At 38.4% G+C, this 14,480-nt stretch overlaps 2 protein-coding genes across 3 annotated transcripts; one reads left to right on the top strand and one right to left on the bottom strand.

Annotated features, from left to right (window-relative positions):
• Positions 1-1,143: 1,143 nt before the first annotated feature.
• Positions 1,144-6,531, bottom strand: LOC135604484 (granule-bound starch synthase 1, chloroplastic/amyloplastic-like). Its single transcript, XM_065094375.1, has 14 exons — positions 6,279-6,531; positions 5,261-5,633; positions 5,032-5,112; positions 4,833-4,931; positions 4,626-4,715; positions 3,857-3,920; positions 3,669-3,769; positions 3,460-3,569; positions 3,118-3,361; positions 2,868-3,044; positions 2,588-2,779; positions 1,847-1,933; positions 1,638-1,766; positions 1,144-1,485 (listed from the first exon to the last, which is right to left on the bottom strand). The coding sequence occupies exons 2-14, from the start codon at positions 5,618-5,620 to the stop codon at positions 1,369-1,371; spliced, it is 1,851 nt and encodes a 616-aa protein (XP_064950447.1). The 5' UTR covers positions 5,621-5,633; positions 6,279-6,531; the 3' UTR covers positions 1,144-1,368.
• Positions 6,532-7,698: 1,167 nt separating this feature from the next.
• On the top strand, positions 7,699-13,900 carry LOC135604225 (polyadenylate-binding protein-interacting protein 12-like). 2 transcript variants are annotated; one of them, XM_065094359.1, is made up of 10 exons: positions 7,699-8,447; positions 8,539-8,649; positions 10,631-10,675; positions 10,752-10,824; positions 10,915-11,027; positions 11,158-11,217; positions 11,322-11,369; positions 11,502-11,570; positions 13,542-13,603; positions 13,710-13,900. In XM_065094359.1, exons 1-10 carry the CDS (start codon positions 7,992-7,994, stop codon positions 13,765-13,767), a joined length of 1,095 nt encoding a protein of 364 aa, XP_064950431.1. In that variant the 5' UTR covers positions 7,699-7,991; the 3' UTR covers positions 13,768-13,900. The 2 variants fall into 2 exon arrangements, with proteins under 2 accessions (XP_064950431.1, XP_064950438.1); XM_065094366.1 differs by having other exon boundaries at positions 7,700-8,447; positions 8,542-8,649.
• Positions 13,901-14,480: the final 580 nt, after the last annotated feature.

The raw sequence follows: 14,480 nt of genomic DNA, 5'->3' as shown, positions 1-14,480 counted from the left end.
GAGACGTGGGGAGAACGATAAATAGATCTGGGAAGATTGATCGGGCTGGGTTTGGGTTCGGTCAACTCGGGTCAGATTAACCTCAAGCCAAGCCAATTGCGGGTTGTGCTCGAGTGGGTCGATTAGGATACGTGACTCGGATTTTTCCGGATGGCTTTGTCTAACCCGCCTCGCTTAGGGTCATTTTATCTTACCTATAAATAGACGGAGATTACTATTTACAATCTCTCTTCATTATTTATAACTCTATTTTTAAAATATTATAATATTATTTTTTTTATAAATAGATATAGATATTTTTTCTCCTATTCTTTTTTTTTTTTTTTGTTAATATCGAGGGGACGATGAGTAATTTTGGAGTGTAAGTTAGAAGATGACGATCGATGATCGAAGGATGATGATCGATAACAAAGAGCATTGGAGAATGTTGATCATGAGATGTGAGGAAATAAAAAAATAAAATAAATAATAAGCATGGATACCTATAACAAAACAAGTTAAAAATGAGTTCAACTATTGAATGAATAGTAATTTGAGAATGGATATCAGTTCTATCCATTATCATTCTTAAATCAAATGACCTATTTAGGTCACATAAAACCAATAAAAATTTACCTATATTCCCTCAATAATTAAATTACATTAGCAAAAATGTTGAAGAATGTATATTTTATATTTTATATTTTATTATGCTTTGGAAAGTGAAAAATCATCTAAAATAAAGTTCATATATTTTGTGCCAAGAGGGCTGAAGCAAAGCATCATATTAGAGTTAATCAATGCAAATTGCTCTGAATTTGCTCTATGGACACTTTAATCACTCAGCTATGGATGCAATTAGTCTCATCTTTTTGTCAATTATGAATTGGGTGCATTCAGCTCTGGGAATTAAAAGAGATCATCCATGGATCAAATTCAATTCATTAAGATTTTTAAACACTTCAAACTCTTTGACCTCCAATTTACCTATGTGATTCACAGGGTTCAACAAATAGTTTTGAATGATGATATCTTGAGGGAAATATCAGTGCATTTTTTTCTTTTGAGATAAATATTATCACAAGTTTAGTCATTCAAGAATTAAAACCTTAGATCATAATGCATTGTATCACATGACATGGAAACAAACAGCAACAGAGAGTCTCAAAGCAGTAAATTGGACCTCCTCTCACATAAGCAATCGTTTAGAGTGAAATGTCATACTTTCTCTCAAGTAGCAGCACAAAACTATGTACAATAGTACTTCATTTACAATATTTATTCCTCACTAGAGAGAAAACAGTCACTGACAGCACTAAACTTGGAGCATAATAGCAATTTATTCAGGAGGATCAAACTCAAACACTATAACATAGACATTAGTCACTTTCAGGGAGTGGCCACATTTTCCTTTGCAAGAGGAGCTATTTCATCAGCATCGATGCCGGCTTCACTACCTGCAGCTCCTAAGCTTAGGAGAAATTGCTCCCACTTCTTAGCAGGTCCCTGGAGCATTAGGTAAGTGTGAAGAAACATGAGTCTTGCAGTATATGCATGCGGACGATACTGAAGAAAATGAAATTTTGCACTGCATTCTTCCGAACTTCCATATAACAGTGCACAACGAAATGGAAACACTTCATTGTATTATGGCTTACCTTCCAGGAGAGGTCTTGAGTCATGCAGTTCTGTATCATCTCAGCAAATGCAGGTGTGCCGTAGACTTTAAGGGCCCTTTTCACTGTCTGAATGACTTTTTGTACATCATCTTTATCGACAACATCACACTAGAAAAAGAAACATAACTGTTGCTCAGTCGAATGATATTAGTGCATCAAAGGGTGAGTTAATCAGAGAACATCCTTACATCAGCATTGAAGGGACCCATATGAAACCCTGTGATGCCTTCTATGACAGTGTCAGCAAGTCCACCAGTTGTTGCGCACATGGGGGGCTACAATACAATTTAGAAATGATTAGTTTTTCCCTTTGTAAGAGAATTAATGAGGACCTTAATTCTATTGCTATCTACAAATCAAAATGCTCATTTTTTTCTCGGAGGAACGAAATGCCTAGCTAATGATAATGATAATTCCATCCAAGAAACTGTTCAAGCTAGATGCCATCCTCACTTGCTGCCCAATCAACCTCAACCCCTTAACATCATACTAGAAGTTACTTCAAGTATTAGTATGCTGCTTCTCTGCTTCAAATACCAGCCAATACATACTGTGCCGCTTATGAGTCTGTCCATGGCACCATGCTGGTTCATGACAGGGCAGGTCAGAACATGCTATCTCATGAACTACACCTTTGGTCAGCTAGAAAAGGCTTGGTGTGAGAAAACTAAAACCTTGTATAAATGATAAACATGTGGAAACCTAGAAGAAGATAGTCCAGGTCAAAAAAGTCCAGATAGCATGACCTTGTAAATGGTTCTAAACTGCAAATGAGTAAGTCGGGAGTTGGTGACTAAGGGAACAACAAAGAATTTGTTCCAGGACTAATAAAATATTTGCTGCTTCAATATGGGGACACTTTGATTATGGCAAAAGCTAGTCAAAGTTACTGATCAATATGATACTAAAGGGTGAAACAGAAGACATACAATTCCATATCGCATGCCCTGAAGCTGGATAAGGCCACAAGGTTCGAATCTGCTGGTAAGAGCAAGAAGATCTGCTCCAGCCATGATTTCATGAGCCAAAGGTGCATTAAACTTCATATGTGCTCTCACTTTATTGGGAAACATATCTTCAAGTTGTGCAAGCTGACGCTCCAGCAGCTTCTTCCCAGTACCCTGTAGATCAAACAAAGTAGAATTTACGCTTTTCAAATAAATAATAGGTCAAACACAGCAAATTTTATTTGCAGATCTTCATACTTACAAGCACTATCACTTGAACATTTTCATCAATGAATTCAGGAATAGCTGCAGCGAGAATATCCGAGCCTTTCTGCTCTTCTAATCTCCCTATAAAGGCTATAACAGGGATGTTCCGGTCAACAGGTAAACCAAGTTCAGCTTGTAAGGCTTCCTTATTCAGAGGCTTTGCATCCATCACCTGAAATCATTTTTGATGAGTTTTATAATGAGCACTGAATTAAGTAAGATAAAAGGTTTTGGTAGGTCCTCACATTTGTTGCATCATAATTGACAGAAATATATTTGTCGATCGAGGGATTCCACTCGTTAGTGTCCATCCCATTCACAATTCCAGTTATGCCTGTCATGCGCAGGGCATTCTCCAACTCAACCCCCCTTTCCACACCTGAAACAAGCTCTTGTGCATAATACGGACTCACTGTAACAACCCTATCTGATTCTATAATTCCTGCCTTCATCCAATTTATTTTCCTTCCTTTCACAGGCCTGTTAGACCTGCAAAATAAATTACATTTTCTTAGATTTTGCATCACCAGGATATTCATCTACATCCAGTTAATTGGTATGACTGTAAGAGAAACATGAGGGCATACCCATCAGTGAAATCAAATGAAGATTTAAATTTATCAGGGAGATTTAGCAGCGCAAAGTCTGAGAATGCAAAGCGGCCCTGGTAGGAAATGTTGTGAATGCAGAAAGCAACCTAACAATCAAGTCAAACCCTGTCTCAGTTATCACTTGCCTCCATCATTTGTAGTTCTTAGAGAAAGAAGAATGAAATTGAATTACACTGAAGTCTTACCCTGGCATTCTTGTATATCCCGTGAGATTGGTACATACTTTTTAAGTAGCATGGAAGAGGACCAGTGTGCCAATCATTCGCAACAAACACCACATCGTCCCCTGCTTGTAAGATAATGATGGTCACAGCATAATCACTGGTGTAAATGACCAAAGAAAGCCTGGGAAATTAATGAATGAAAATTGTACCATATGGTCCAGAATAGTATCTGCTGTTGTTAAGATCCAGAATCCTTGGAGCTTCCAAAGCTGCCTGGAAAATGGTGATCCATGGATTTGCATTGTTAAATTATGTTGTAGATGAAAACCCAAGAAGTAATTTCTGATTTAGGGCATAAGAAGGATAGATGATGATGACTAAGAAGTGGTGATATGGTGATAAAAAAAATCCATGTGCGCAGATTCCTAATCTGACTGTGATATACTTCACACAATCTTGGAATTCCTTAAATCTTAGCTGTAAGTTAAGGATGCTCATGGGTTACATAGCAGGAGTTTTGCAAATGGTTAAGCACAGCAAGTAATCTTGCTTCAACCAGTAAGCATTAGAAAAGGCCTTTCTAATTCCTAATGGAGGATATCTGAGAACGTATACCATATTAGTGGTTATCAAATAAAGATAATCACTTGCAAGAATTCCATTGATTTAAGCAAGCACCAAATATAGCGTAAGCATTCATCAGAACTAATGACAAAACATGGAATGGTTAGACCGCATTTGTCTCAGCAAAAAAGGATTGTCATATTAATTAGTTTCCATAGTGATAGATCATAAAACAATAATATAGAAAACAGTGCAATACTGTTTCAGATATAGGGAGAAGACTTAAAGACTTATGCCAAAAAAAAAAAAAAATCCTATGATTCATACAAACTTTTCATTCGAGTATCACAACCATAAAAATGTTATTGATCCAGGAAACAATCAAACTTCCCTGGCATTAGTAAAATCACTCACCTGGCACAAAAGGCTAAATCTTAGCTGGTTGTCTTCATAATCCGTTCCTGTGACAGGACCATATATCATTCCTCCAGTTTTTCCCCACACCTAATACATGCACATTCCCAGTGAGTTCTATGCCACTAAACTGATAAGCCAAACAAAGTCAGCATCAGGAAAAAAAAAAAAGAGGGAAATGATCTCTATCATAGATATTAAATGAACCTTCTCAAGAAACAAAGGATGATCAATGAAAACCCTGTCAACTCCTCTTTTATAGCAGTGGAAGAAGCGGACTCTTTCAATTTCATTTCCAACTTTTAACTGCATATAACAACACACATCAATTATGATCTTCATAATATTGCCAAATGTATTAACAAATGCAGCAGGATGAACCTGTGTCAATAACCTGGCAACATACCTCAGCCAGGACATTTGTATCCCACCCATCCTTGTACTGATCATAGCGTGGAGCTATAGTCATCACTCTGTGTCCATTTGCCTAAAGGAGGATCGAGGCCATCAAATTTAATCATAATACATGGAAATAAAAAAAAGATTACACAAGGTACCAAAAGAACATTGGAGCAGCAAATGTAAAAACTTGCAAGAAAGAAACAATCTAATGGAGTATGGAATGAAAACTTTACAGCCATGGCCGGTGGCAGTCCTCCAAGAACATCACCGAGTCCTCCGGTTTTACTCCAGGGAGCCATCTCAGCGCCGACAAAGACTATGTTCATCCCTTTTCCACAAATGACAACAGCCCAAGGTCTACGACTAGGATTCTGAGTTCCCCTCACAGTTTTCCTCGAAATCACCTTGGCATTAGACGGCATCTGAATCAAATCAACCACATTTCGAGATCTCAATCCTTCGTAAGCGGTGGTTTGGTTCCTCAAGTGTAGAACCCTTCTGTTTAGGAAGGTCCTTGGCTCAGAGTCGACGACACCCCCATAGCCAGCGCATGAGCCTTTCGAGATGAATTGTGACTTTGTTACAGCAGCCATTGAGAATTGTCCACTGCAAAGAAAGATACTTTCAATCAGATAATTTCTGTATAATCTCAATAACATCTGCAATTCATTTTTCAAAAAAGAATCACTATATATAAACAACGGTATAGCTTAAGAAATTGTTTAACATCCACATGCATTGGACAATAGACCATTGAAGAATCCTCTGTGCAAACAATTATAAACCAACTGATCTATTCATTTGATACTTCACATTTAAATTCTGTTTAGGTTGATCGATAAAAATCGTTGTTTATCTTTACTTCTTTTTTATTTTTCGAGGAAATCTTGGGAAGATGTAATCCATCTCCCTACCCAAAGACGTCACTGTATAACCTGAAGACAAATCATTCATCGAAACAACACTACTACTTCGATCTATCACCAACAAGAATTAAAGGTGAAACAAGAAGAAAAAAGAGGCATATCATCAGACGAAGTGACCTTAAATTCTGGAATGTAGAAGAAGGAAAGGGATCTAACAACAGAGATCATGAAACAACCAACATGTAACACATATTACATGATTTCAACACGAAACCATGCAACCAAAGCCAGAGAACCAAAACAAATCAGCCACCGCGGTAGCTCTTCTCGCAACAAAACTAACGAAAGATCACAAAGAAATTTCTCTCGATCTAATCGAAGTCACCTCACGTCACTTCAGCTATCTCTTTCCCTCACTCCCTCAGTTTGCAGTGGAGAGTCCTGCGAGAGAGCATGGGCGCATGGGTATTTGTACCCGGGGGCCTTGGAAGCTGCTCCGGGTGAGTTAATGGGCTGGTGTATGGGGCCACGAGAAGGTGCGGGCCCCAGCTTCGGGGGTTCGCAGTGGTGGAAAAACCGGGTGGCGTCCGGAGGGTGGCCGGAAGTATCCACTGCCCATCGTGCCACGTCACCAAACGATTCCTTTGGAGCCGTCGAGGACGACGACGACGAGGAACAGCCGTTGCGGATCTGCCATCGCGACACGTGCCCATCCCTCGCCCAATAGCCAAAATTACTTTTTTACCCATAATGTCCGCCACGCTTGCGGTCAATCAGCGCTGCTTTTTCTGTGATCTGAGGGTATTTTAGTAATATCAAAAGTGAATAAAAAGCACAAGTGGACAAGTCTATTTGAACGAGTCAATAAAAATGCAACGAGAAAACGAATCGTAATATTCATCATATACACGTGGACAATTACTATAATCTTCCAAATGGGATTGCAAGAATCGTAATATTCATCGTATACACGTTATTTTTATTGGGAGCAATTTACTTCTGGCAGTCAAAAAGAACACGAAAACGACACTGGGAATCAGGCTTTTTAACTGTCACTGGAAGAGATAATTGTGGAGTCGTTGAGGTTTTGGAGGCTGTAATCGCTGCTGTTTGTTGTGTGATGTTGACACCATTTCGAACTTAAGTAACCCGATATTAATCGCAATGCACATCATGATCACGTATAGGACATGTATCCATGAAAGCAGCGTCATTTATTGTAGAAGCACGTAAAGTTACGAGATACGTTTCGAATTATCATTATGGTGGGTGGACCATATGACAGCCATTTATTCCAGAGAGAAGTTTCGATGCATACGTGGAAATAAACGTTGGTTGTGTATTTGATTTAAATCGTAATAAATGAGTATTTCTTGGCCAATATATTTGCACCATTTAACACGTGGCGCGCATTCAACCCTTCTTCCTCCACGCGTCGCCCTTGGATACCGTCCTATGTCATCATCTCTCGCCCACACGACATCCTTGCATGCCATGGCATTCATTACATAACCCAGAAGGAACAACTTTCCTTAGATCGACACTAAGCCTTACCCGCCTCTCTGGGCCTGAGTGGCGGTGGTGGCTCCTTGTGGGCCCAAAGTAGATTCTCCAATTGGTACTCCTACCCACGATTGCCGCCACGGTTGCTAAATTATTGCTTTTTTATCATAGGGCTTTTGGTGGTTGGACGCTACGGTAATGTACTCGGAAAGCTTTTCATCCGTCGGATTAAAGAGTTCGCGGATCCTAAAGCTTAATCCAACCGTCAATGTAAGACGGAAGCGAAAGAGAAAGAAGGTAGAGAGAGACTGTGGTGGTGGTAGGAGGAGAAGCAGAGTGAAGGGCCTGGAAAGGGAAGGGGGAAGAGGGATCCGGTGACCGCCCTGCTCCTCCTGTCTTACCAAAGAAAAGCCTTCTTCAGTCTCCCTTACCCGATCCCTCCTCGATGGGACTCATCCGATCCGATCGGTGAGGTTACCCTCCCCCTCCCTCCCCAGAACCCAACTACCTTCTCCTCTTCTCAGTATATAGTAAGCCAGAGCGGAAGGAGGAGATAAATATACAGAGAAGAAGCTGGTCGATCGGCATTGTGATCATGGCAGTGGTTGAGAGCGCGAACGGCGTCGATCTGGCGGTAGCCGCGGGCCCCTCCATCATCGGCGGTGGAGCGGCGGACCCCCGCAGTGCCAAGGATCTGGTTTCCACTTCGGCCTCATCCGGACAGCCTGCCTTCCGCCCCCACCGCGACCCCTCCGCGGCCGCCCCGGCGGCTTCCTCCTTCCACGCAAAGCCTCCGCTCGCCTTGGGACTGAATAGAGACGGACCGTCGGCCGCGGTGGTGGGGTCACAGGGGGAGGGGTTTAAGCGGGAGATGCGGGATTTGGAGGAGCTGCTCTCGAAGCTGAACCCGATGGCGGAGGAGTTCGTACCTCCGTCTCTCGCCGGGATGGGGAACAGGTACGGCGCCGCTGGTGGAGGGCTTTATGCGAGTGGTTTTGAGGTGAGCAACGGGGTTGGGGACGGCGGCGCTGTTGGGAATGGTGAGAGGCGGGTAAGGGTTTCGGATTAGAATCTATTTCCCCTCTCATTTCGATGTCTTACATCTTCGTTCTTTGCTGACACATTTTGGTGTTTCCAACTAGAAGAAGAACGGATATGGCCAGGGGAAGCGCAGGATGAACAGTCGGACGAGTTTGGCGCAGAGAGAGGAGGTGATAAGGAGAACCGTGTATGTCTCCGACATTGATCATCAGGTTAGGAGGATCATCCATTCGTGTACTTTTGATTTGATATATGCCTTCTTTTACAGATGTGTGTTGTTCCATACTGTAAATGATCATACCATGTCTTTTTCATATCGTGATATCTTCTTTTTTGCTGATGTGTTGATGGTCTTTAGGCATTCTGGTTTGGGGTGATTGTATATAGGCCAAGGCATAATATGATCAGCACGCATGTATATCATGTATTAATGTAATCTTAGATTGAAATGTTTGAATATGTGCCTACCTAAGACGGTGAAGAAAAGCAATGAACAGATGAATCATGCATGGTCGGCCATTTCAAATCACAGCTTTCTAAAGTCTTTGTGAGGATATTTTTCATATATTTCTTTGAGTCCATATACACATCTCAAACTTTTGTCTCTAGAACTCTTCCCAATTCCAAAGAGCAAAAGGAAATATAGAGTGGTCCGCACCTCTGTGAGTGATGAGAGCTTCAGTGACGCAAAACTTTATTCTGTTCTTTGTTTCCACTAGTTTTCATCGTAGAAGATTATATTACTTTAAGGTGTCTTTCGTTTGCCCAGTTTTTGGTTTTACAATAATTGATTTAGTTTAATATTGATTGTAGGACTTTGTCAACTGACATGTCTAATTGAGTTATTATTATTGTTTTTTGGTTCAAGATAGTTTACTTTGCAACCCACTGGACTTTAACCTGATTTTAACTGTCAGATATTTAATTTATTTTTCAACTCACTTATCTATAACTTGATATTAACATTTGGAAACTCATGAATGACCATTATACATTTGTAGATAACTGATTGTAACTGAGAACTATTCTGTCACATGCATGTATGATTTGAAAGTTGTAGAATGCAAAACATAAGATTGATGGAGGGGATTAGTTAAGCTGGTTCAGGTGGAACTCCACATTCTAGGCTTATTGAGCTGACATAGATATGGCTATTCTCACATTTATATAAATATTAGGTTCTTAAAAAGTGTACTTTGTTGTACAATGCCGTTTGGTGTTTGATTATGCAAAAGATATATTTTGAATCATTTTGGCATGTTGAACAACGATGATCATTTTCATAATACGAATGATTTATTTGTTTCTACATCTTAATAGGAAAAGGAAAAAATATATATGGTATTTGATTTTATAAATTTGGTAACTCTTAAGGAATGATGACTTTCCAAATCTAATTGCACACAAAAATATAAATTTTCTAGGCAAAGACTGGTATTACCAAAGAATTTCTTTAGTTTCAGAATTGGATGCATGAACTTTTTTGATAATAGTTGTTTTCGTTGCCAAAAATTGGTAAATAAGAAAGTCTTCATGTTACAGGCTTTTGACACATAGTGCCACCTAAATTTGTTTTAAAAGTGAAGTTTATTTTTTCTTATTGTATTTGCAAATTCAACATTAAGATTCTTCAATAAATCTCTATATTTTGGTGGAATATTACCTGGTAATTTTGTTTGCAAAATTAGCTACTCTCTCTAGCCTAGCTTACAAGCCAGTCGTGGATCATTGTTTGCAAAAAGTAACAACCATATGCGTCAAATATTTCTACAGTAGGGTTCATCTCAGATCCATGTTGAACATGTTCCGGAAGAGCCCAACCCTCATCCAAGTCACCAAATCCACAGTGTTAGACTAAGTATTGCATCTAATATATGTGATTTGTGGATAGATGAGCCTTACTATCATAAGGAGAGTCCTGGATGCTCAGAAGTAGCATTATTCAATGTTAATATATGACCTAATGCAATAGCTGGCTTTAAGTAATTGATAGATATTCTGTGCTTTTTTTTAATCAATTGTAGCCTTATGTGCTGCACTAGTTCAGAGTCTGAGACTCTTAAACAGGTATCATAAACAATATTATTAGGTAGAAGTAATATATTTATTAGATTGATGTGACTGTCATAGCACCTACTTAACCTTTCAAATCTTTCATAGTGGAATATTAATGTAGCTTCTGCTGATATTTAGGTTACTGAAGAACAGCTTGCGGCACTTTTCATCAACTGTGGACAGGTGCATTACCTTTATGTCCTTGTGTGTCTCGTCAAATGACTTAATGCTTCTAAATATATTACATGTATTGCTTCAGGTTGTTGACTGTCGCATGTGTGGTGACCCAAATACAGTTCTTCGCTTTGCTTTCATAGAGTTCACTGATGAGGGTAAGTCCTTTCTGCATAGTTGGTCTCTCTCAAATTAAATGATTTTTTTTTCACATCACTGGTCATTGCCATGGACTCATTCAAAAACAGAGGGTGCACGAGCTGCTTTAAATCTGTCAGGAACTGTTCTTGGGTATTATCCAGTAAAGGTGCTTCCTTCAAAAACTGCAATTGCACCTGTCAACCCAACATTTTTGCCTAGGGTAAGAGAACACTGAAAATACGAGCTTTTTCTTAGCTATGAATTCATCAGGTATATCTTTGGTGAATGACATTTAGGCCTTGTCTGAATTCTTCTCATCGTTGTCTATCTGCTTATTTCTGTGCCTTAAGTCTGATGATGAACGGGAGATGTGCTCAAGGACCGTCTACTGTACAAATATTGACAAGAAGGTTGATGATAGTATTTATTATTCAATTCTATTATTGTTTGTGTCTAAATAAATTTCTTATCTCTTTCTGCAATCTTCTTTCATAACTTGTTTTTTTTCCTATAGGTTTCTCAAGCAGATCTTAAACTCTTCTTTGAGTCTCTTTGTGGAGAGGTTGGTTGCACTTTTCATTGTTATTTGACTTCATCAGATTCTTCCATGTGGTCTAAGATACAAATTTATATCTTCTGATATAAGAAAGTAAATTTTGTAATATAAATTAACAGCGCAAATCATATGGTACAGGTTTATCGCCTAAGACTGCTTGGAGATTATCATCATTCCACAAGGATTGCTTTTGTTGAATTTGTGATGGTTAGAATCTTTAACTCCATAAACTCATCTTAATTATGTCATATTTTCTTTAAATTTCCCTTCTTTTTATTGTTCATCATCTAGAAGATGAGTTTCATTCAAAACAAATCAATAGGCACTCAGATCATAAGCATATACACACGATATTCATGCTAAGGTGGTTTGTCATCTCCAAAAAAGTAATAAACATGTATCTTTGACAAAAAAGTTGCCTTCTAGTGTCTTTGTTTGTAGCACTCCTGCTGTAGGCACCTTAGTTCACCTTTTGTCAAATCAAACTAATCACTGCCATGCTGTCTACTAAGAATACTGTATACTTAATGGTGCCAATCCCTGTTAGGGTGTCTGTAATCTGGATATACACCTACCATTCTAGCAAATGTTCAGGAAGGATACATATGCTAGATTGAGGGTTATACCTGCTAAATGAGAAATCAGATGTTATTAACTTATTATGTGCATGCATCAAAAATGGAAAACCACATGGCGGCACATATAAAAATGTCTTTACTAGAGTCAGACAGTGGATTTGTAGGAAAATAGATGTGCAGTTTCTCTTGACCACTTAATATAAGATCATTATGGGAAACACAATTGTGAAAACCCTAAATGTAATGTGTTGTGTCCTTGTGCTGAACGTTCTTTTAGATATCTGGTGTTGCTGCTATTATGTGTTCTTCCAATTTCCTTTGCATCTTTATAGTTCATTTATCAAGTGCTATTGTTTTTGTTGCTGTTTAAAAATTGAGCCCAAACCAATAAAATATCACATCTTGAAGAGTTGCAGATAATCCATTTATTGCATTGCTATTTATGCTAATTTTTACCATTTACCATTCACTGATCCTGATCCCAGGTAGTATAACCTAAATTCTGATCACTATCCTGTGAACTTGATGTCAGCAGCGCAAAGGTACAGTGAGATATAAAAGGGTATTTGTCACACTTGATTACTTTAATCTGTCATATAAAGAGAAGTCATTGGAATAAAAGAGGTTGGACTAGCAGAGTGAGCCCAAGTAGTTCTTTGCTGATCAAACTTGTTCTTTGCATTTCCAAGACAAATTAGATACCTTGTATATGCTTGAATAGTACTGCATAGATGATAAGTAGCACATCTATTTTTGAAGTCCTGTTTCTAATGGAGCTATGAAAACTTACGCGATTCAGCATTATTTGTGCTAGATGTTGGCTGCAAGAAATCATTCTCTGAAAGGTTGACTGCAAAGAGCAGAGAACAACGTGTAACACTTTCTATTGTCAAGTTTAGCATGGTTTTTGTGTTGTCTGATAAATTCTTGGTGTGATAATTCGGACAGAAGTGGTCAGGTTATGTTCTGGTTGATTTCGGGTCAACATAAGCCTGCTCTACCTGAAAAATTTAGGTTCACCTGAGAAAAATTAATTATGAATGCACACTATTGTGTTATAAAAGATAAAATCGTTTAAAGGGGCTTGGAATTGATCACAATGATAGCGAAATGGTGTTGGTTGAAGTTCTATGAAGCATGGATGCAAATATGAAATACTGATAATAAAATATCACATTGGGTCTTGGAAAATTGGTATATGATACATAGATACAAACAGAAGATACTTCTGAAATGTATAACACATTTGACTACAGTCTTACATATCATTCTGCATATAACAACTAGCTATCATTTTTAACCTAGTTATCATGAATGGAAACAATTAAACATTAACAGAACTTCTAATGTACATGGAGCTAGAATTTACTGATTTATATTCTGTTGTTGGCCTTCCCTTTTCTTTTATTTTCTATCGCCAACATCATTGGTCTTTCTCTGATTATTCATTATCTTATCTCTTGTTTGCATAATATAAATGCCTAAATAATTGGGAAACTATGGCTTGTTGTAAACATGATAAATTACTACTATGTAAATTTAACTGCAATGCTGATTCCTGGGCATATCTGATTTCATTATGTGGAACTTGTAATTTCAGGCTGATAGTGCAACTGCTGCTCTGAACTGTAGTGGTGTGGTTTTAGGATCCTTGCCAATAAGGTATGCCTTATATGATATTTTCATTCATTTTTTAAACGCTGTGCATCGTTTAATTTCCTTGAATATTTATTCGTAAATACAATGTTGTTCCTTTCTGTACTTTTAGGGTAAGCCCCTCGAAGACTCCTGTGCGTCCACGAGCACTTCGCGTGACCATGTATTAAGTCTTGAAGGTCCATGTGGTGACTTTTGACAGTATATACACACAACTACACAGGGATATTTAAGGTTTAGCTTTTGCTTTGTAAGTTCCATGTAGTTTTTACTCTTCCTACTTAAAAGAAAATTTAGCATCAACGCTGCTGGTTAGCACATTTTGGTGGTTGGAACTTAGGCTGACATTTTTCCGTGATTATCTAGTGTTTTTGTCGAAGTAAACATGCATGTGTTTGGAGATCTCGATTAAACTTCAATTTGTATCTAATTTGAAGTATGAAGTGTCTTTTTTTGTTGTTATCAGTTAGATAAAGGCTTCCTTCATGCTCACCTATCAGCTTCCATCAAGCAGTTGGAGGTCTAAAATCTTCCTCCTGCCAAAGCCAAATTTTATTTTACTTCGTTAGTTCATATGATGCGTGGTTGCACAGAATCATCGTTAGTTCTAGGATCATACCGTTTGTGATGATTTCCATCATATGCTAGCTCTGAGTTCTATGATCAAATTAATTACTACTGTTAAATGAGATGACAAGAGGAATATATATTTTGTCAGATGATGGAACTCGATTCTAAGGCCTTTGTTTGCTGATGGTAAAAACAATTAGATTTTTATTATCGGATGGTGTATTGAACTCTCAATATATTGTCAATGTTTTAGGAGGTGTATCTGATTCTATTAGTTATTAGTTACCAATTGTTTAACGATTTGGTTCGTATC

Source organism: Musa acuminata, chromosome BXJ1-1 (assembly GCF_036884655.1).
Source record: "Musa acuminata AAA Group cultivar baxijiao chromosome BXJ1-1, Cavendish_Baxijiao_AAA, whole genome shotgun sequence".
Lineage (NCBI taxonomy): Eukaryota > Viridiplantae > Streptophyta > Magnoliopsida > Zingiberales > Musaceae > Musa > Musa acuminata.
The sequence above is the reverse complement of the archived record's forward strand: the minus strand, read 5'-3'. Positions and strand labels throughout refer to the sequence as shown.